A 20,752-nucleotide genomic window follows, 5' to 3' on the forward strand; every position below is an offset into this window, starting at 1 on the left:
CGATTCAGTTACCTCGAAGCTCGTCGCAAGAGCGTTCTCAGAGGCAGGCGCATTCTATCTCCTCTGCAGAGGGTCAGTGGGATGCTGCATTCAGCAGAGTCTGAAACTTCTCAAAGTTCTCCCAGTCAACATGAACAGGAAGCAGCTTGCCAAGAAAGTCGAGGTATCAACAGGGAAAGTGATGTTGATGTGGGAGTAATCCATAACAAAGATCAAGACAAGCAAACTGCTATTTTATCAAATGACAGGAAACAAGATGACTTAATTACTTCACTTCCCAGTAATCCTCCTCTTGTGGATGGGGAGTATATCCTTGTCATCAGGGAAAACTTGAAGAGACAGGAAAAGCTTGTGCGCCTTTTGGAACTCGATGCAAACCACCTATTCAAGTCTAAATTTGGCAACATCAGGCATGCAGACATCATTGGTCATCCAAGTGGAAGTGTCTTCCTCACAAATATGGACATCGAACTCATGGTCAGAAGACCAAGTCTTGAAGAATATGTACTGTACATGAGAAGAGGTCCAGTTATCTCCTACCCCAAGGTATATAGGAGTCTAATATTCTTGTGATAGCAATAGCATTGATGGCATAGAACCTGAAAGGATGATTTAAGACTTTTTTTTAACCTAATGTATGCCCTTATATCTGACCAAATGCATAATTGTTATTGAAAAGTACCTGCTACATCGTTACCAGTTCTGATTACATAGCGCTGACACTTCAATCATTTGGTATAGGTTCCATCATACCATGAAACGTTCAACCAGTTCTGCTCAAACTGTCATTGATTTGTTGCTTTCTCCTACATGTATCTATGCTCTTTCTCTGACACATTCTTGAGGGCAACTATCCCATTTGATGGTTTCCATATCTTATTATCTCTCATCAGAACTATGATTGATGCCCTTCTTTATTTTACCCTAAAAATTATGTTTTTGAAATATACCTCTATTGCAAGGGCAAAGCATTTGTATGTATATATATTTGCATAGCAGGATAAGAGTTGTAAGCATACCTCACATCAAAAGTCTTTTTTTTCCCATGTTTAATACAGGATTGCTGTACCATGCTAATGATGATTGATGCATCTCCTGGAGACACAATAATTGAAGCTGGCAGTGGGTCGGGTGCTATGACCCTATTTCTATCCAGAGCAGGTAGGAACAATAGAATGACTGCCAAACAACCCCTCCCCAAAGAGATGAATGAATGAATGAATAAATGAATAAATGAATAAATAAATAAATGAATAAATAAATAAATGAATAAATAAATAAATAAATGAATAAATAGCAAGAGCGAAAGAAAACACAGCAATGTCACAACAATATCTCCCACGTATATACCAACACAAACAATAGTTTATCAATGAAGTAAGACTAAGGAACATATAGCAGAGCAAGGTACAGTACTATTTCTACTATTATTTAGACTCCATTGTAGGTGAAACACTAACAAAAAAGCAAAGCAAAACAAAAAACACACCAAACAAATGGTATATGTTCGTACAGACATTGTAGAGCACAAAAGGAGTGCAATTTGTGGTTTTCTATATTTATACATGTACCTTCCTGTGAAGGGGGAAATTGATTTTCTTACAAGAAAATGTTCAAAAAGAATTAAAGTAAATTATCAATCTTGGGGTTGCAAGGAATAAATGTAGTGTAATTCATGGTCACAGAACCACATAGATCTGCCTGATTTCACTGCACACAAAAAGAGGGCATATGCTTGTGTCTAGAGCATGTGTGTGCAATGTATGTATGTCTACTGTAAAAGTGGATATTTTTGTGCGACTAGTTTTTCGCTCTCGGCTGGGCACGAAGAATTTCGCATGTTTTTAATTCCGCGGAATCAAGACATATCAAATACTAAAACATACGGTAAGCAGAAATATTCGCGTTTTTATTTAGCGCTAGTTTCTGGTTGCGCGAAGTGCGCAAAAATTTCCACTTTTACAGTATGTGAGTGCTTTAGACTTCACCACTTTTCTAAGTGTAAACTGACATTATGAAAAGAACTTACTGAAATCAGAGATCTTGTTTTATGAGGGCCATTTCTTAACCTGTTCTACATCATGCAGTTGGACACTCTGGGGGAGTGCATTCATTTGACCGCGAGGAACCCCACCAAAAGCTTGCTGTGAAAAATTTCAAGAACTGGCGGTCATCCTGGGACATCAGCCACAAGGTCAAATGGCCAGAGAATGTGTCATTTTATCCCTCCTGCTTGGAAGAGTGCAGACGGTTCATAGGAGATCTACAAGTTGATGGAGTAAGCCTTTGTCCTTTTGTGTGGTTGCAACCACCCAATTGCTGTAATGGACTTCTTTCCTGTACCGGTATACAGTGGACTCCTGTAGTAATGAAGTCCTCAGGACCGGCAATTTTCTTTTGTTATATCAAAATTTTGTATAACCAAACAAATAAACAATAACAAACTACGGAGAGGATAATATTGCGGCCTGAATTTTTATTTCGTTTAACTGTGTTCATTATAACAGAAGTGCACTGTACTAGAAGGCTTAATGTGTTGCGGGTGCACTTATTGATTGTAAAGTTAAACACAATGTAGGATTCTGACTGTAATATGTAAGCATGTTTATTATGGTCATCATACATGTATACTGCCTTGCAGAGATATCTCACTGTGATGACTGATATAGGCATATCTTTGTGCAGTTTTTGCCCTATGTTAACCCTAAAAAGACTGGGGGGGGGGGGGCCCTAAAAGGCCCCCCCTCGACATTTCGCGCAATTACTCAGCAACACGCAATGCTCTCGCCGCGATGCTCTATGACTTTTTTCTTTCGAGTTTCCCGCACATTTTGACACCAAATTTGTGACGCCCGGGGGTACGGTTCTGAAGTTACATAACTTTTTGTACATGCAAGTGAGACCGAAAATGGCTCAAAAATGTGATTTTGTGTACAAAGTCAATACAAATTGAGTTTTATCACATGGTTCATATAAATATGCTTATTTTTACTCTCAATGGATAAAATCAATTTTTTTTTAGTAGTATTATGCTTCAAAAAGGGTCTGCCACAAATTTTGCTGAAAAAAACAACAAAAACAAAAGGTCGAAAAAACAAAGAAATACATAAGAAATTCATAAAACAATAAAATAAATAAGAAATTAATTTTGATACCAATTTTTTTTCAAGTACATTTGCTAAGAGTGCTACAAAGAATATCTAGACCAAAAATGAGCACTTTTGGAGCTTTATTTACTGATTTAGATAAAAAAGTCTGATTTCTCGCATAAATTAGCATAATTAATCAAAATGAAATAAAAGAAGACTATTTTGGAAAATTTACATATACGATCTTGTAGATTACATCGCACACTACCATTGTGCAAATTTCCGCGGCGATCGCGCGATCCACGGCCGAGATCTTAAGGGGGGGCCCTTTAGGCCCCCCCCAGTCTTTCGAGCTACCAAAATAGCCCAGTCTTTTTAGGGTTAAACAAGTTACTTCATCATAAACCAGTGTATCCCAATGACTGCACATCTGTTCATCTGTATTTCCTTTACTCTGCACGTTTGCGCTCCAGTTTGAATGATACATATCTTGATTTCTCTTCACAGGCCATTATCGACATGGAGGAAGCCTGGAGAGTGATGCCAACAATGGCCAGTCATTTGAAAGTTGGCAAAGCAATGGCCATCTACACAGCTAAGTGAGTATTGATTATATGGAAGCCATCTTTTTCCTGCCTTGTGGCCTTTTTGTCTGATTTAGTGTGACTGTATTATTTTGGATCTTACAGAGACAATTTCTTGTCAATTTCATAAAAATGTGTAAGTTACTGTACACATAATAGAAATCAGGTGGTGTATAATTATAAGTCCTCTATTCATCTACAACATGTCTACTGTTACCAGTCATATACAGTTGAACCTCTCTTATCCGGCCTCCCTTTATCCGGATCTCTCTATTATACGGACGCAATCTCGCCGTGATTTTTTTAAAAAATAATTACGGGAGGAAAGGGGGATTCCCAACTCTTTGAGAACTCGTACACAAACACACATGAATTACATATACTTGATACATTTCTTGATAGTTATTTAGGTAAATAATCCCAAAAATTCATAAAAGAAAATGATTTCATTCTTGCAAACACGAACCTCTATTTTGGGGTCTGTTACTGAGTGTAACAATGAAAAGGTTGCAGTATACACATTACTACATGTGGTACTACAATGGGCTACTGTACATGTGTATGTATATTATGTACATGTATAAAGCATCGAGTCTCCCATATCCGGCCAAATCCCTTATCCGGATGAGCCCCGCTCCCGACTTTTCTGGATACGAGAGGTTCAACTGTACCCAATTTGAGACAGTGAACATTTTCATAGCCTTACTGCCAGACTACATGCCCGGTACATGTTAATGAGGGGTGGTCATTATACTGCTCGAAAGTCTGTATATTCAATGGTTTGATGGCTCTATGCCTGTCAACATACAAAATACATTTCAAAGGGAGTACCTGGTAGTGAGTGTATGTCTGTGTAATGTGTAAAGAGGGCCTTTGTTTGGATGATGAAGCAAAACTATTGTTCACTTCGATGGCATGTTTCATAAGTCTGCAAATACACATTGTATTGTCCTGTCAAGTAATAGTAGTGGCTGTGACTTACCTGGTAGGTTAAATGACTGTTCCCTAGCCAGTGTCGTGCTAACTGTAAATATCACAAAATGCGTGCCTGATATTTTGTAGAGTTCCCTTTGACGTAAGAACCTAGTGAAACTAGATGTTCAGAGCTACATGATCTTTCACCTCATTCTACATTTCTACTCCTGCTAGCATAAACATCTCATGTACTGACTATGTTTCACATTGCACTATCAATTAATGAAAATTTATGTGCAATTGTAATTCATATGCACATGCTTGTACTATCTTTCTTGATGTTCTATGCAAACACCATTTTTTTTCTAGTCTTACCCAAGTCATTGATGTAGCTGAGATCGTGCGTAAAGAGGGGCTCCCTCTGGTGATGGAAACTGTCCTTGAAGTCTCCCACAAATCATGGGTGGTTAATGCAGCCAGGCGATATGGTGGGGCTGTCCTCCACCAACAAAATGTGGTGGATCACGACAAGCAGAGTGCCTCATCTGGTTAGTCATCAACAAACTGCCTCTCTTGTCCATTGTTTTATTTTTCTTTAACTTCTCTTCTATTTTTATTCTGTACAGAGTCAAAATTGGTAATGCTTCTATACAGTGCTCTCCCATTATAACGAACATGGTTATAACAAAATTCCAGTTACAATGAAGTTAAAATTTAGGCCGAAACATTATCCGCTCTATGCATTTTTATTGTTTATCTGTTCGGCTATAATGAAATTTTGATATAACGAATGAAAACTGCCGGTCCCAAGGACTTTGTTATAATGGGAGTCCACTGTATTAGTTTGATAATGCAGTTTTCATGAAATTGTAGATACCCAATCTTAAGTATCATAGACGGTATATTGGATTCTTGTGCTAAATGCAATCCTCTTGAAACAGAGCAGAGAGCTAAATTCTGCAATTTATTAAAGGGCTGTCTCTCTAGACAAACTTATAGTGCCATGCTTCTATTAAGGAAATATTTATCATAAATGCTGTGTGCACATATTTTGAATTGAAAAAAGACAGCCAAGCATGGTTGTTGGTTATACACATGTAGATGACTAAGTAATGCTGGGAATCATTTAATGAGGCATCAATTGCTAGATATAAAGGGGCATTCCATTTCATAATTTCACATCATGTAGTACATAAATCGACAGCTCCATGTACAGATTTGTGGAATTTATTGTGGTCCTTGAGTAGAGAAACCAATACTCTGAAAAATCTTCAATGAACTGCACTGAACAGTGTTGATGACATAGACCCCGTTTACAGTGAGTGAAAAGGCCGGGCTCGGCTGCGGCCGATCCCGGCCTTCATTTCAGTGTAAACGCGCAAAAGGCCAAATGCAGGGCCAAAATTGGCCGCGCATTTGGCCACGCTCTGGAGGTGGTCTCGTCGGCTGTGGCAGAGCCTGACCTTTTCTCAGTGTAAATGCAAACTGGGCCGAATGCGGTACCAAATTTAGTCTGGCTTCCAGACCCTCTGTCCGTACTATTTCGCTATTCAGGATATCAAGCCTCAACATCGAAAACTAGTATAGTTTAAGGTGGTTTTGCCCTGCAAAGGATTTTTCCTTCGGCAAAGGCGGCGACAAACGCGGAGTCCAGTTGGCAAAGGGTCTGGAAACCAGAATATACCAAATTGCGCTTGTTTACAAGCAGAGCGCCACTACGACAAAATATTGAAAGGTTTGAATTAAAAGCCCGGGCCGAGCCAGCAGTGTAAACAGACAAAATTGCGGGGCTTGGCTGCGGCTCAGCCCAGCCCCGCACTGTAAACGGGGTCATAGAGCCTCACATATTTCAGAAATGTAGCAGCGTAATTCATTAGAATACCACCTGCTTAGGGTGGGATTTCACGGAGCACGCGAACGATTTGCGAAGGACGCGAATGGCAAAATCCAGCATTCGTATTTTAGTCTGCAAAAGATCGCCAAACGAACGTGAGGGTTCGGAAGCGTCGTCAATTGTTCGCGAATGTCGTTTTTACTTCGGCGAGAATTTCAAAAGTTTGAATTTTTTTGGGAACCTTTTCCGCACACTTGGTCGTGATTTGCTCGTGAATTGTTCTCGAAAGTGTCTTTAAAGCCTCGTCATATGCGCAAGACCTTCGCAAGACACGCGCGATGTTCGCAAAATTTTCGTGAAACCCCAAACAGACTCCGAAACTTTGGAAAATGTCTCGCGTACGTTACGCGAAATCTGCGAAGTTTTTCCGATCATTTTACGATGTAATCGCAAACTGTTCGCGTACCTTTTAAGACATTCTCGCGAACGTTTAGCGCATGTTTGGGGGATGTATGACCTATACGTTTTCTACAAATAAAAATCGTAGCATACATCTAAACATCAAGCAATTATTAACAACTATAGTAACAAAAGAAATTAAAGACTAGCAAAGAGAAATAAATGTTTGGTATACAAAAAAAAATCGCAGAATACACATAAAATTAATCAAAAGTATGTAGAATTTCATTTGAACTATAGAGATTATGTGTTGGAGGAACTGCAAGAAAAAAAAAGATCAAATGCTTTACTAGTGGAGATACGTCCTGGAAAAAAATGTAGGCAAGCACACGATAGAGAAATGAGAGAAAAAGAAAGGAGAAAGAGGGGAAAGAAAAAAATTCAACTCAAGACAGCTTCCACCTCTTCTTGGGTACATTTTCTCCCATGATTATTGAAAATTTTTCGTTGTTCGCATTTCCGTCGCGTGTTCTTCGTGTTCGTAACATGCTGTACTTTAGCAATGATACACACGACATTCGCACATACGTCGTGGAAACTTCGCACAAATTGCGCAAGAATAGTTTTCGGCTTCATTGTCGGAAAACATTCGGAGAAAAACTTTTCCGAATGTTGGATTTTGTCATTCGCGTCCTTCGCAAATCGTTCACGTGCTCCGTGAAATCCCACCCTTAACAAGTTCACCTGTGTAGAATCTATGCATGCCTTCTTCTTTTGTTCTGCTTCATTGAGCCCCAACTCTTATTCTTCATCCCAATCACTGTAAATACTGAAACTCAGTACTCAGTATAACTAATTTATAGTTGTTTAAACGTAAAAGTCTGAAAATCATCCGGAGATCTCCTTTAACCATTGCTGATTGCAATCTTATTTTTGTGTAAACCATTGTATCTCTAGAATTTCTTCCTGTCAGTCTCTCCCTTATATGATATAGGCTGTTGTAATCTTGACAATTGGCAAGAGAAAATATATCTATTAATTAGGTTTGAATAGCATCTCTGACATTATTCATTGTCATGTTTTGTTATTGTCAGGTGAGCAATACATGGCTGATCAAGTACCCAAGTATCTTGCCAGACCACACCATGTTCAGGAATCACACACAGGTATGTGAAGCCACGAAAATTACTCTATCGTCAGATGAAGCACATTTACGACAGCACAAAGTATTCCTCTACACAATACCATGTTAAATTACATTAAATTCATTTTTCTTGAACATGAAAATATTGACGTCACAAAGTAAAAAGATTGGCCTATATGTTTATTTCCCCTTATAAATACTAGCTAACTTGTTTTTATGTTTGTGATCAACATGTGTGTGTAGCTTACCACTTTGGCCGGGCTATGGTTAAAAAAAAAAAAAAAAAAAAAAAAATTCCTAACTGAATGAATGGCTAAGAGCCATCACTTGACCAGTCTTTCATTTTGCCTAAAGGCCCAATTTTACTTTCCACAGGACGTTACTACTAATGACCCATACTAATGACCACTTGTCTTTGCTCAGCTGCATTGCCTGTGTGTTACAAATGCATTGCAAATATTTGTGTGTGTGGTTCAGTTAGCTTATGGAGCTGGTGCTGGCATGGGGATTTTGCAAAAATGGCTGCAGCTGAATTTAAATCATGTCACCATTTTATCAAACTAGGGTTCAAAGCATTTTCCAAAGCTTTTGTTGGGGGATAATTCTTCCTAATGCCTTGTGTAATGTGCACGATTTGCATATTAAAACCCAGTTTCATATTCTACCACGACCCTCAACCACCAGACCTTTCATTTGTTTTGCTTACACTCATTTCTGTTGCGTAATATTACATAATTTATCAAATAACCAAGTTTGATAGAGCAAACCACATGTATACATCTTTTTTAATGTTAGGCAAAATATGGCATCGCATAATTGGACTCTGCACAATGACGTGAAAATCCATTTCATCTTTGTATGATCAGGCTTAATAACAGAAACAAGGTCATTGGGATGATTCAGGTCATCACGATGATAAAAAATAGAAAATAAAAATGTCAGGTGTGGCCATCGAGTTTCGGTTTAATTTATTTTTGCAGAAGTGCAGATACTGCACTGTCGAGTAATAAGAGCTAAAGATTAATGAGAATTTTAGCCAAATGAGATGGATATTCAAGCATTGTAATCATCAGGATGTTAATCACTCGCTGTTTAGAAAGTTGGATTTTTTATCAATTATCAACCCTTTTGGCAAAAGACAGTTTTTGTTTAATATACATGTGTGTGTGATTGCATGCAACATGCTATGTTTCATAATATAACCCCACATCATTCAAGTCATGCCAAGATTCTCTCTTATCTGCATGCATTTCATTGCTGTGGTTCATGCAACTGTTTACATTCAGGGATTTGTCCGTGAAGAAATTCAGTCAACCGCAAAAGTGGAATCCAAAGAGCCTGGAGAAAATCCTTCGACTTACATGAATTATGACACACCCAATAGAATGAACAAGTTTATATCCATCCAGGATAAAACTTTTCTTCAACTTAACCCATTTTTCGGCTTGTGGAAGGTTTTCTCAGGCAAGGTTGACCATTAATATAAAAGACTTAGTGATTTAATAGTACGATTTATTTTAAATTTATTCAGATTCATATACAGTACTTGTATTGACATTGTGCTGTTTCCAATTACAATCTGATACACTTTGCAATAGTGGTACTGTAAAAGTGAATATTTTCATGGAACTAATTTTCGAAGAGTTTCGCATGTTTTTGATCCCATGGAATCCAGACATATACTAGAACTCACGGCAAGCAAAAATATTTGTGTGCTTTTATTTTTGTGCTGGTTTGGGATTGCGTGAAATACGCGAACATTTCAACACCGCGAAAATTTCCACTTTTACAGATCTTGATGTTGACTCAACCTAATTTGTATGTTGTTACCCATCTCTCACTTTCTTTTTTTATGTTCCACAGCATTCCTTGTGAGGATGAGGAGGATAAGATCATCTACAGCAACTTTTAAAGTGTAATGAAGCCACTCCTAGCAAACACTGTAGTGTCATTCATAATTTATTGACTATATACAAACTACAAGGATCTAATCACATAATGCATTCAACCAGAAAGGTGGAAATCAAGAATGGAAGTGTGATTAATAAAAAGTAACAAAATCCAAATAAATGCTTACCATTGTGAAATCACAAAGACAAACATAGAAACTTAGTACATTGCATGTACTCACCTCGCCCACATCACAGTAGTTCAGTCTTCCAAGTGACATATCACTACACAAGATGATAAGGTCACCAAAGTCAATTATGTTTGTACAATATACTCTCGTGAAAATGAACACGGTTATAATGAAATTCTGATTACAACAGAGTAAAAATTCAGGTCTCAAATTTGCCATCTATGTATCTTTACATACTGTACTGTTCAGCTATAACGAAAACCACTGGTCCCGAGGACTTTGTTACAACGGGAGTATACTGTACTGCCCAAACAGGGAGGGATTACCATGCTATCTGCAAATTCTTTTACACCACACACAGTTCAACAAAACAAGGGTCTTCTGTATGTCCAGGTTTTGATGGTGGTAAGATATCTTGTCATGTTTTTGTAAGCATTAAATTTCGAGATGATTAGTGGACCCTGCAAAAAATGAAGAATTTTGTTTTGTAAGTTTTTGTTTGTTTTTTTGGGTTTTTTTTTTGCCCTGCATACTTTTTCCCCACTTCATTTACTTGTTTGCCTGTGAATGTGTGATGGAAAATGAAAGTTCATACTGTGTTGAACATTTAAAAAAAAATGTCTTACTTCATGGAAAAAAGCAAATAATAAAGAAGTTTGTCACAAAATCTACTTGAATGTCTGTTTTGTTCCATTATGTCAATTATAGGTAATCCTTTTCTCTACTTGGCTAACTCTCCTTTTACACACCAAATTCCTGCTGCTGTAAAGGAATTTACATCCTGACAATATCGCCCTAATGAACAACCACCCCCCCCAAAAAAAAATACAGATAAGCAGAGCACATTACGTAACATTTTAACACAAAAAATACGGATAAATCAAGGAAGTTATATTCCTGAACTATTGCAGAGTCACAAGCACAACATGTACATATGTTCACGGAAAGATATTGAAAGGCTTCACTGTGTAAAGGAGTATTTTTTTCAAACCTTGAGAGTCATACATAAAATATGCCACTTTAAAGACCATTTTTTGAGACTTCTTCTCATATACAAATATATACACATGTATTGCAAAGTCCTCATATAAATTTCTATATGTTTCATAAAATTTGAATATTTACATTTATCTGACCTCGCATCATATGTATTGCCACATATCATTAATACAAACTTATAATCTCAACTTCTCTGGTAAAATAAATGTTTATACAATATGTGATAAATTACTTATAATCTCTGAAGTGGAAAAATATTTCCTTGAAATACATTGTAGTTCTCAAATTATACCAGATTTACATGCATGCTATTCACTAATCACCTGTACTGATGAAGTTTAGATTTTCCATTCTTATCTTAATTTACATTGTACATTAACCCATGTAATAGTAACAAAGCAAAACACATTTTAAGTACATATCGTCATGCGCATGGCAGATTGTTGTTAGCGCACTTCCGTGCGCATGGCAGAATGTTAAGCCTATGCGCACTCCCACACCCTAATGACAATCTGCCATGCGCACTCTCACACTGTAACGACAATCTACCAGGCGCAAGGAAGCGCTGTAATGACAATCTGCCATGCGCACGACGATATACTCTCTTTCCAGATCACAGAGTACAGACATATGCAACTATGCAGCTGAAAGAACACATGATCTGGGATTCATGAAATGAGTATCTGTTTCTGGGTTTTTCCTTTTGTGATCTTTTATAAAGATACAAATACTCTAATCGAAGTAGTAATCCATAAGACATCTGCATTACACAACAGACCCAATTATATTTTGTCAAGGAATCGGGGGTATACTATGAGAAGATGTCAGCTGATTATCTATTGATTATACTGTCGTATCCTTATGTGTCACTTCATAGCTGTTTATTGCTGTGGCTGGGTCAACGTCGGGAGTACTATTTCTCCTTTTCCCTTGGTTTGCTTGGGATTACTCATCCCTAGCTGCCCAGATCGAGGTTTCATCAAACTTGAAGTCTTGTGGACCTGACAGGAAATGTAAAAAGCATGCTCAAGTGTTGTTGTTGGGTTTTTTTTTTGAATCCTTCGAGTTCTTTTCATCTACAGGCCCTAGAACAATGGTTTGCATTATTATGAACAAAATATGAGATTTAAATTAATTGAACTGAAATTGAACTGAAATTGAAGATTGTATTAAAGTTTTGTACACATGTATCAATATCCAAAGATAGCCTTTTTATCATTCGTCTGAATCTTATATGGCACGAATTGTAACTGCTCATAATTGGCACACACCCCAAAACCCATGCAAATGATTCAGCATTGAGGGTATCCATGCTTTCAGTTTTAATTTCCCCTTGTAAGGAAACAAAAGTGTTTTGAATTATGTTGTCCTTTGAAATTTCTCAAAACTATTTTTGCCTCAAATGAAGGCAATGCTTATATGAACACAATGCTTTGCTCATATGCTGGTCAAAGATCATTCTTATCTCAAATTTAGACTGAAAACAACAAAGTGGAATTGCTGCAAGATGAATACCTGAATGTTTCATTGGTGCATCTCCCAACTTCACGTAGGAAGAGCTTTCCATTTCCTCGACACTGTCCAGTGAGTTGTCAGAGGAGCTGTCTGTACAGGATGAGAGGTAGAGAAAGCCACTATCTGGACTCTGCAGGATGTCCAAATCAAAGGCAAACCCTCCAGCCTTCTCGCATGCTGTACAGTGGATGGGTGTTGCATCCGGACCCAGAGGCATAGCTTCATCCTCCTCACCATAAGTGGGATATTTGCGAGTAGCTCCTGCATGATGAGCCATTCTCTCACGCTTCCAGATTACGTGGTTGGGAACCAAACTCATGACCTGCATCAAGTGAAATTACCATCAGTTGAATAAGTATATGCCCCACCTATTATTGTTATTATTTATTTTTTTTATTCAATCCTTGTAACTTTCACATTTTACATCATTGGGTGCATTCAAATTAGAATTACTGTAGTAGTATTACAGACAGAAAATCAATTTATAACAAAATTGTACCATGAAAATGGTTTAGTGATGTGATGGTCATTGGTTCTTGTCTATTGGCACATTTATGTGTTTATGCTTTCAATACATATGTCATGAGAAGAGAATGTGTTTTCTGGGCACACTGTCTTTCTTAGAATGATGTAAACATGGCCATTTGATTTTTTTTTTTAAATGCCTTTATTTTTTTTTCCCTACTATATACTAAACTTTATTATTTCATCTTTATTTGAGCTCAAAATAAAGATGTATTCTTCAGTGCAGTAACAGGTGTACATCGATATGACATAAAAAGCAAACAAGCGAGAGAATAAATATATTTTTGAATGAGACTTAAATTAGTGAATTGTGCAATAACAATAAAACAAAGAAAATCACAGCATTACAGCAGGAACACTTGTATGCTAGGTGCTTTTACATGGCCCTACATTAACAGCCTCACATTTAAACAGACTGTACTGGACAAGTCTCGGTTAAAGGTAAATATCAACTGATACAAATGTATGTCCAAATGTTGATGCCACAAGCAAACAGTTACATACAATTCTTACCTCTTCACAGCATTTTCTACTCACTGCAGCCCTGTAGTGAATAGATCTAAGCAGTTTATCCCTCTTGCGAAGGAATCCCGGGTAGGTATTCCTCCAGTTCCTTCCAAGGGCCCAGGGGAATATGTCGTATTTGGCATCTTCTTCATCTTCTTCCATATCATTTGCCAAGTACCTTGAAAGACCAAGATAATCAGAGTTTGGACAGGAAACTAGAGTTGAACAATTGTAAATTACCATGAATCAGGCTATCAGGGAGTAGTACAAAACAGCCTATTTGTCTATAATTTGGTTGGTGAAATATACAAAAAACCAGACTACTACACTGTCACATTGAAACTTGATTGTGGTCTCCCTAATTAAAAGGAGTAGGTAGAATGGCAGCTACATGCAAATATTACTGTGACTTTTCACCTGACAAATAAAAGCTGATCATTCAGGATTCCATACACTTGCATTGCAAAGTTATGGTATGCCAAGACAATGGGCAAAGAGCAGATATGATATACAATGCAATATGTTCTTGAATGACTATGAAAAATGTAATGGCCATCTATACTATCCCATTCAACTCCCGTTACAACGAAGTCCTCGAGACTGGCAGTTTTCTTTTGTTATATCGACATTTCGTTATAACCGAACAAATAAACAATAACAAATATAGAGCAAATAATGTTGGGCCTGGATTTTCACTTCGTTGTGACCGTAAATTTGTTATATCTGTGTTCGTTATAACGGGAGTTTACTGTATAATTTTCAAAGAAATCCAGTGACTAGCAGATACAAGGAAGAATTCACTGTTACATTGTACTTCTGTCCTCATAAGGTGTTTGGAGAGATTTACCCTTTTTTCCAATCATAACAAGTACTGAATTTGCAATTTACTCACAATGCTACAAAGAAATTCAGTCTTGTGTACTGCTTTGGAGAATACTGGGCTCTCTTGAAGTAGGCAAAGACCATGGCCAGGAGATACTGTAATAGATCATTGCAAGAGTATGGAAATGGACATGTAAAATGCACATATATGTAATATACATATCTTTTTGTTGGTACAAGTCTCCTGAGTGGGCTCGCATGTACTGGTTGGTTGTTGTATAAACTGAATACAGTACACATTCTATAATTTTGCAATGATACTTAACAGTGGATGTTTTCGCGTGAGCAATTTTTTAGATGAGATGGGTAAGAGACGAGATTTAGGTAAGATGAAATTTGTGTGTTTTTAATTTCGTGGAATCAAGACATCAATCACTGGAACATATGGCAGACAAAAATATTTGTGTGCTTTTTCGTGTTAGTTTTTGGTTGCACAAAAATTTTCACTTTTACAGTACAGTATCAGGATATTTCTGTGATACCTAGTTCATCGATACTCTTCCCCTTGTATTAAGTTTGATAAAAAATCTAATCTAGATTGTGTTTATCAGGCAGAAAAACTGGATAGAATTGCCAGATGGACAACTAGATGACACTTCTAGCTCATTAAAACAACATTTAACAAGAATATAAAGTAACATATTCTAAGTTTGGAAACAAGGAAAAGTAGAAATTACGCGGTGCGTAAAATATGTCCCCGCCGGAAGTAGCATTTAGTATCAAAATGTACTATATAGGTCAAAAGATCAAGGTCAAAGGTCAAAGAAGTCAAAGGTCAACATTCTGTGTAGAAGTTTTGAAGCCCTCACCTACTGCCATCACATAAAGCAAACGGAATCGAAATCCGGTTAGAAATGGCGAAGGAGTAGCATTTTATTTTGTAGCCAATGTACAATATAGGTAAAAAATCAAGGTCAAAGGTCAAAGAAGTCAAAGGTCAAAATTCTGTGTAGAAGTTTTGAAGCCCTCACCTAGTGCCATCACATAAAGCAAACGGAATCGAAATCCGGTTAGAAATGGCGAAGGAGTAGCATTTTGTAGCAAAATGTACAATACAGGTCAAAAAATCAAGGTCAAAGGTCAAAATTCTGTGTACAAGTGTTGAAGCCCTCACCTAGTGCCATCACATAAAGCAAACGGAATCGAAATCGGGTTAGAAATGGCGAAGGAGTAGCATTTTGTAGCAAAATGTATAATATAGGTCAAAAAATCAAGGTCAAAGGTCAAAGAAGTCAAAGGTCAAAATTCTGTGTAAAAGTTTTGAAGCCCTCACCTAGTGCCATCACATAAAGCAAACGGAATTGAAATCGGGTTAGAAATGGCGAAGGAGTAGCATTTTGTAGCAAAATGTACAATACAGGTCAAAAATCAAGGTCAAAGGTCAAAGAAGTCAAAGGTCAAAATTCTGTGTAGAAGTTTTGAAGCCCTCACCTAGTGCCATCACATAAAGCAAACGGAATCGAAATCGGGTTAGAAATGGCGAAGGAGTAGCATTTTGTAGCAAAATGTACAATATAGGTCAAAGGTCAAGGTCAAAGGTCACGACTGAAATTCTGTGTAGAAGTTTCAAAGCTCCCATGTAGTGCTATCATATAAAGCAAACAGAATCAAAATTGGCTCATAAATGACAGAGAAGTAGCAAATTGAAGATTTTGATCACACACGGACGCACACACGGACGGACACACGGACGGACGGACACACGGACGGACGGACACACGGACGGACACACACACGTACGGAGCCCGTTTCATAGTCCCCTGCTCGAACTCGTTCGGCGGGGACAACAAACATATTATGCACACCTGATGGTGATCATATTTTGAAAACTTCACAAAACCTTATTAATTCAGCCATACCTTATCAGCTGTTTTGGCACAGCAATCCATCCACAAGAAGTCCTGAATGACATCATCATCTGCATTGGATTAGAACAAAGTGATATTTTAAACTGAAACTGGAGTTCCATTGGCACCTTTGGATCTATAAAACTTAAACTTTGGTTTGCCTCAGACATCTACTGCTACAGCAGTCAATTTTGTGAACTGTTCTTGATGTGAATTATGGTTGTTGATTGTATAGGCCTAATAGACACAATCATACTTCAGCATGACTGTGATCATCCACCTGTATTTGTTTAGGGTTAGCCTCTACACTAGTCATAGTTATTGTTATTATTATTATTTTTTGTTATAAAATGGGTTCAAGAATGTAGCCAATTGGAAGCGCTGAAATGAGTCACGTGTGCGTGCATTAATTTTTACTATAATGCACGGCCTTGCAAAAAAGCGTAAAGTCACTGACGTCACAATGTTTACACTAGCAGTGCACACTTAATAAGTTGTTACAAGTGCGTCGCGCTCTACCATACGCGCTGTCAATCCTGTAAACAACTTCTCGTTCGGGCTGCCAGCCGGCCTTTCTTGTGCACAACAATCATGTGGCGTACGTATACGCTTATACGTACAGTACTTACATGTGCGGGATTTCCGAGTGCGACGTGCGTAAATGTTGGGGACGAACATCCTCGGACGTCTTGACCCACAAAGGTACGTGAAAAACGCTGACAAATGCTGTTAGTTTTCGAATTTTCGACCCATTTTATAAAACAAATGATGCACAGGATTATTTCGTGGCGTTAGTGGAGGCGTAGCTCACTCTCGGGTATTTACAATGTAGTGCAACATGCACTCGGCTTCGCCTCGTGCATGTTTCACAATTGTAAATACCCTCGAGTGCACTATACGCCTACACTAACGCACTCTATCCTGTGCATCATTTGTATATTGTTGCATATGGCGCATATTAATTTATTGCATTACCACCACAGGTACTGGACATAGGATTTATGCATGTGTCCTTTAATATGCAACAAGGTTATGAATAGACTGAAAGGTATTCAGCCAAGCAAGTTTTTTCAACTTGAGAACAGACAGCAGAGCTAGAGGGTACAACAAGTAAAACTTATAAGATGACGAAGAACACAACAGATGCAAAACTGAACTAGAAATGTCACTATGGCAACTGGTATGCCTCCGCCATAATGCATGATTCTCGTAATAGGTCTATAGTATGTGTGGACAATGTGTGATTTCATTTACACAAAATTGGCAAAATATTAAAATGACATGTTTGTCACAAATGTGTTGAATGTTCATCTTCCTTGATCTAGGTTTAATTGGATGAATGGGAGAACATGTATTTGGAGATTTTAGGACTTTTACTTGACTTTGACCCTTTAAAAAGTTTTTGCATTGAGTATTTTTCAAAGTACGGAGAAAAAGTGCAATTTCTGTACTGAATAATAAATTGTTACCAATTTCATCTAGCCTTTGACCCTAAAATTCATAAGAGAATCCCTGTCAGGCAGAACATGCATAAATATGTACTAAGTTTCAAGATTTAATAACTTGAGCCACTTCCAAGATATGGAGGAAGAAGTAAAGTTCAGCACTTTCATTTGATCTTTGACCTTTTGACCTTTGAGGCAAAAAAACAAACAACAACTTACTAGAGAATCTCTATTGGGTTATACATGCATACACCAAGTTTTTAAAAAAATAATTCCGCAGGCATTGCATAAATATGAGGGAAATAGTAAAATTTTGAAGTGTTGCCCTTGACCTTTGACCCCTGACCTTTGACCCCATGAAACCCAAATTCCCTAGATAATTACTGCCAGTCAGATGCATTCATGGAACATATATGTTCCATGAAGATACCTTAAACCATTTCCAAGATATGGAGAAAAAAGTCAAATTTTAACATTTTTACTTTACCTTTGACCTCATGACCCCAAACTTTCACCTGGGCCCCGTTGCTAGAAACTTTGCGTTTAAACGCAACTTGCAACTGATTGTCACTCGCCAATCAAAATCATTGTTGCATGCATGTCTTCTTAATAGGGCAGACCTTGAGCCAATCAGAATGGTTGTTTCAAAATTAGCAATTATTTGCAATTGATTGCAACTTTCTTGCAACGGGGCCCAGAGAGTTTTAATTTGGTAACACATGTATACACTAATTTTCAAGAAAATATCTTCAGGCGTTGCATAGATATGGGGGAAATAGTGACATTTTGAGCATTTTGACCATGACCTTTCGACCTTTGACCTTGAGCATGTGCACCCACAAGTTGATAGGCACAACTTCACCCCCTAATATACATACATGCCAAGTTCCATCAGGATACCTCAAAAGGTTTTTTAGTTTCACTGTCCACAAAATTCATTACAGACGGACGAAAGGAGGGACGGAAGGACGGACAACCTGAAAACATAATGCCTCCGGCACCACTTTGTGGCGGAGGCATAAAGATATGATCAAATGTCTTGTCACATTGCTGAATGGAATAATCTCTCGGACTATGTGGTAAACAGCACATAACTCTTTCAAATCTACTTTGTAACTTGCAGAAAGCATGGAAGACAAAAAAGGACAAGTAGACCTATGTATATATCTGATATTAACCTGAGCAGCAATTTTTCATGTCCATGTTCTCATGAAACTACACAGCACAAAAAACACAGATTTGTTATTGCACTCAGACTAGGGGCCTATAGGCTATAGTATGGAGTTGAGCACTGCTACTACAAAACTTATTTGCCCCTCTGCTAAGCAGTGCTAGACATACTACTACCTAGCAGAAGGGCAAATAAGTTTTGTATAGTAGGGCTAACTTTTATTTTAAGCGAACAACCAGGTATGTTAACCAGGTCGGTACATGTCAACAAAAAATTCAGATAAGCATCTAATCTAGAGTCTAATCTAGATTTCTAGACTTTCTAGACTTTCTAGTTGGACTCTAGGTCGACATGTCTAGTACTGTAGTAGAATCTAACGTTAGATGTCATGTGGCAAGATCAGCAAGAATTTAAGAAACTAGCATAGACCAGAAAATAGACTAGGCAAGACTATCAACTTCTATTGTTCTAAGTCAAGTTTATTAAATGGGGCATGGTTCCAGATATTTTAGATAAACTGTGACCAGCCCGCACGCGAACTGTGTGAAGGAGCGCCCCAGGGTTAGGTTCCAGACAGCATGTTCTAGAACTTGAAGGGCTAAGTTAGAGTCCTACTTCTAATATTACGTCGCGACTTTTTGAATTGTGAAGAGCTGAATTTGATAAAAATAAAGGACCAAAATAAAACAAAATTCAAACCTCTTGCTTCGAGTCGACTTTTAAACACAAGTTGTCTAAGAAACGTTAAATAACCAGTAAGGACATAGAGTACGTGTTCTAGAGATTCTAAATCCAAGTCATCTGAAAAAAAAAAATGGATCACTTTTCTAATTCTAACGTTAGACATCATTTCACATTGAACAGACTTCTTTTTTTCTTTCTTTTTTTTGGTAGGCCTAACGTTAAAAACCCTGTGTTAGTTCAGATCTAATGTAGAATAGGGTCTAACATGTTACTATAATATGCCTTAGAACAGTCTACCTAGCTCTACAACAACCCTAGAGATCAATCTAAAAAACTGTGTGAGATTCTGGAACACCTAATGTTAGATCGATGTCTATTTCGATAACGTGAGAGCTCTCATTCATACTAGAATTTTCTACAGTTTCTAGTCATAAGGAGTCTTTGAGTCTTATAGATAGCTCTAGAAAAGCCTAACTAACATTAGATCTAGATCGATCTAGAAAATAGAGATTCTAACTGTTGTTAGACTCCAGACCAACATGTTTTAGAAACTAGAATCTGTGCTATGGCTTTGTTTCTATCTGATTTATTCTGACCCATGTCAAGTTTCCAGCGGCAAGATTGCCTAGGCTAGCCCAGGCAGGGCTTGCAGAACTTTCATTCACTCTCACTCAGCCCGGCAACTACGGCCCCTCTTCGATCATAAACTTTAACTTGTTAAGTGAAACGGAATCTGGAAACAGACGAGTGAAGAAGTCTATGGCCTGCGAGAGCTAATTTCAGCATTTTCAGTCATGGAAGGGGAGGCATAGAAATATAGAATAGGATCTAACGACAACGTACTGTTACTGTTTATAGTCTATTAAACAGTTACAGCTAACCCCGGGGCGCTCCTTGGACTTGGCCTTATACACTGACACACTAACAGTTTACACTACAACAGTTGAGTTATACAGCACAGGGGTAGGCCTACGCGTTGGGGCTGGTCGCAGTTAAATTTAGTCTAACAAGTACCGGTACAGCATACTTGCACCTAGGACTTACCAAAAAGCTCATAAAATGCAGTTATTTCGTTGGAAGTGACGATCATTTTCTGAGGTAATGACCTCTTCCTTCCGGCAGCAGACAGCAT

At 37.9% G+C, this 20,752-nt stretch overlaps 2 protein-coding genes across 2 annotated transcripts; one reads left to right on the forward strand and one right to left on the reverse strand.

Annotated features, from left to right (window-relative positions):
- Positions 1–9: 9 nt before the first annotated feature.
- LOC139714365 (tRNA (adenine(58)-N(1))-methyltransferase TrmI-like) lies at positions 10–10,414 on the forward strand (the record flags this gene model as incomplete). The annotated part of the gene is made up of 7 exons (XM_071626071.1): positions 10–546; positions 1,059–1,161; positions 2,088–2,278; positions 3,597–3,688; positions 4,958–5,136; positions 7,916–7,987; positions 9,829–10,414. Coding segments are annotated over 7 exons (1,230 nt in total), but the record flags the coding sequence as incomplete, so codon positions are not given.
- Positions 10,415–11,989: 1,575 nt separating this feature from the next.
- On the reverse strand, positions 11,990–20,752 carry LOC139714366 (speedy protein A-like). The gene is made up of 6 exons (XM_071626072.1): positions 20,665–20,752; positions 16,333–16,391; positions 14,484–14,569; positions 13,598–13,769; positions 12,560–12,881; positions 11,990–12,045 (listed from the first exon to the last, which is right to left on the reverse strand). The coding sequence occupies exons 1-6, from the start codon at positions 20,750–20,752 to the stop codon at positions 11,990–11,992; spliced, it is 783 nt and encodes a 260-aa protein (XP_071482173.1).

The sequence above is a fragment of the Diadema antillarum genome, unplaced genomic scaffold (genome assembly GCF_040938485.1).
Source record: "Diadema antillarum isolate AM-2024a unplaced genomic scaffold, OU_Dant_1.0 seq00002253_RagTag, whole genome shotgun sequence".
In the NCBI taxonomy this organism is placed as follows: Eukaryota; Metazoa; Echinodermata; class Echinoidea; order Diadematoida; family Diadematidae; genus Diadema; species Diadema antillarum.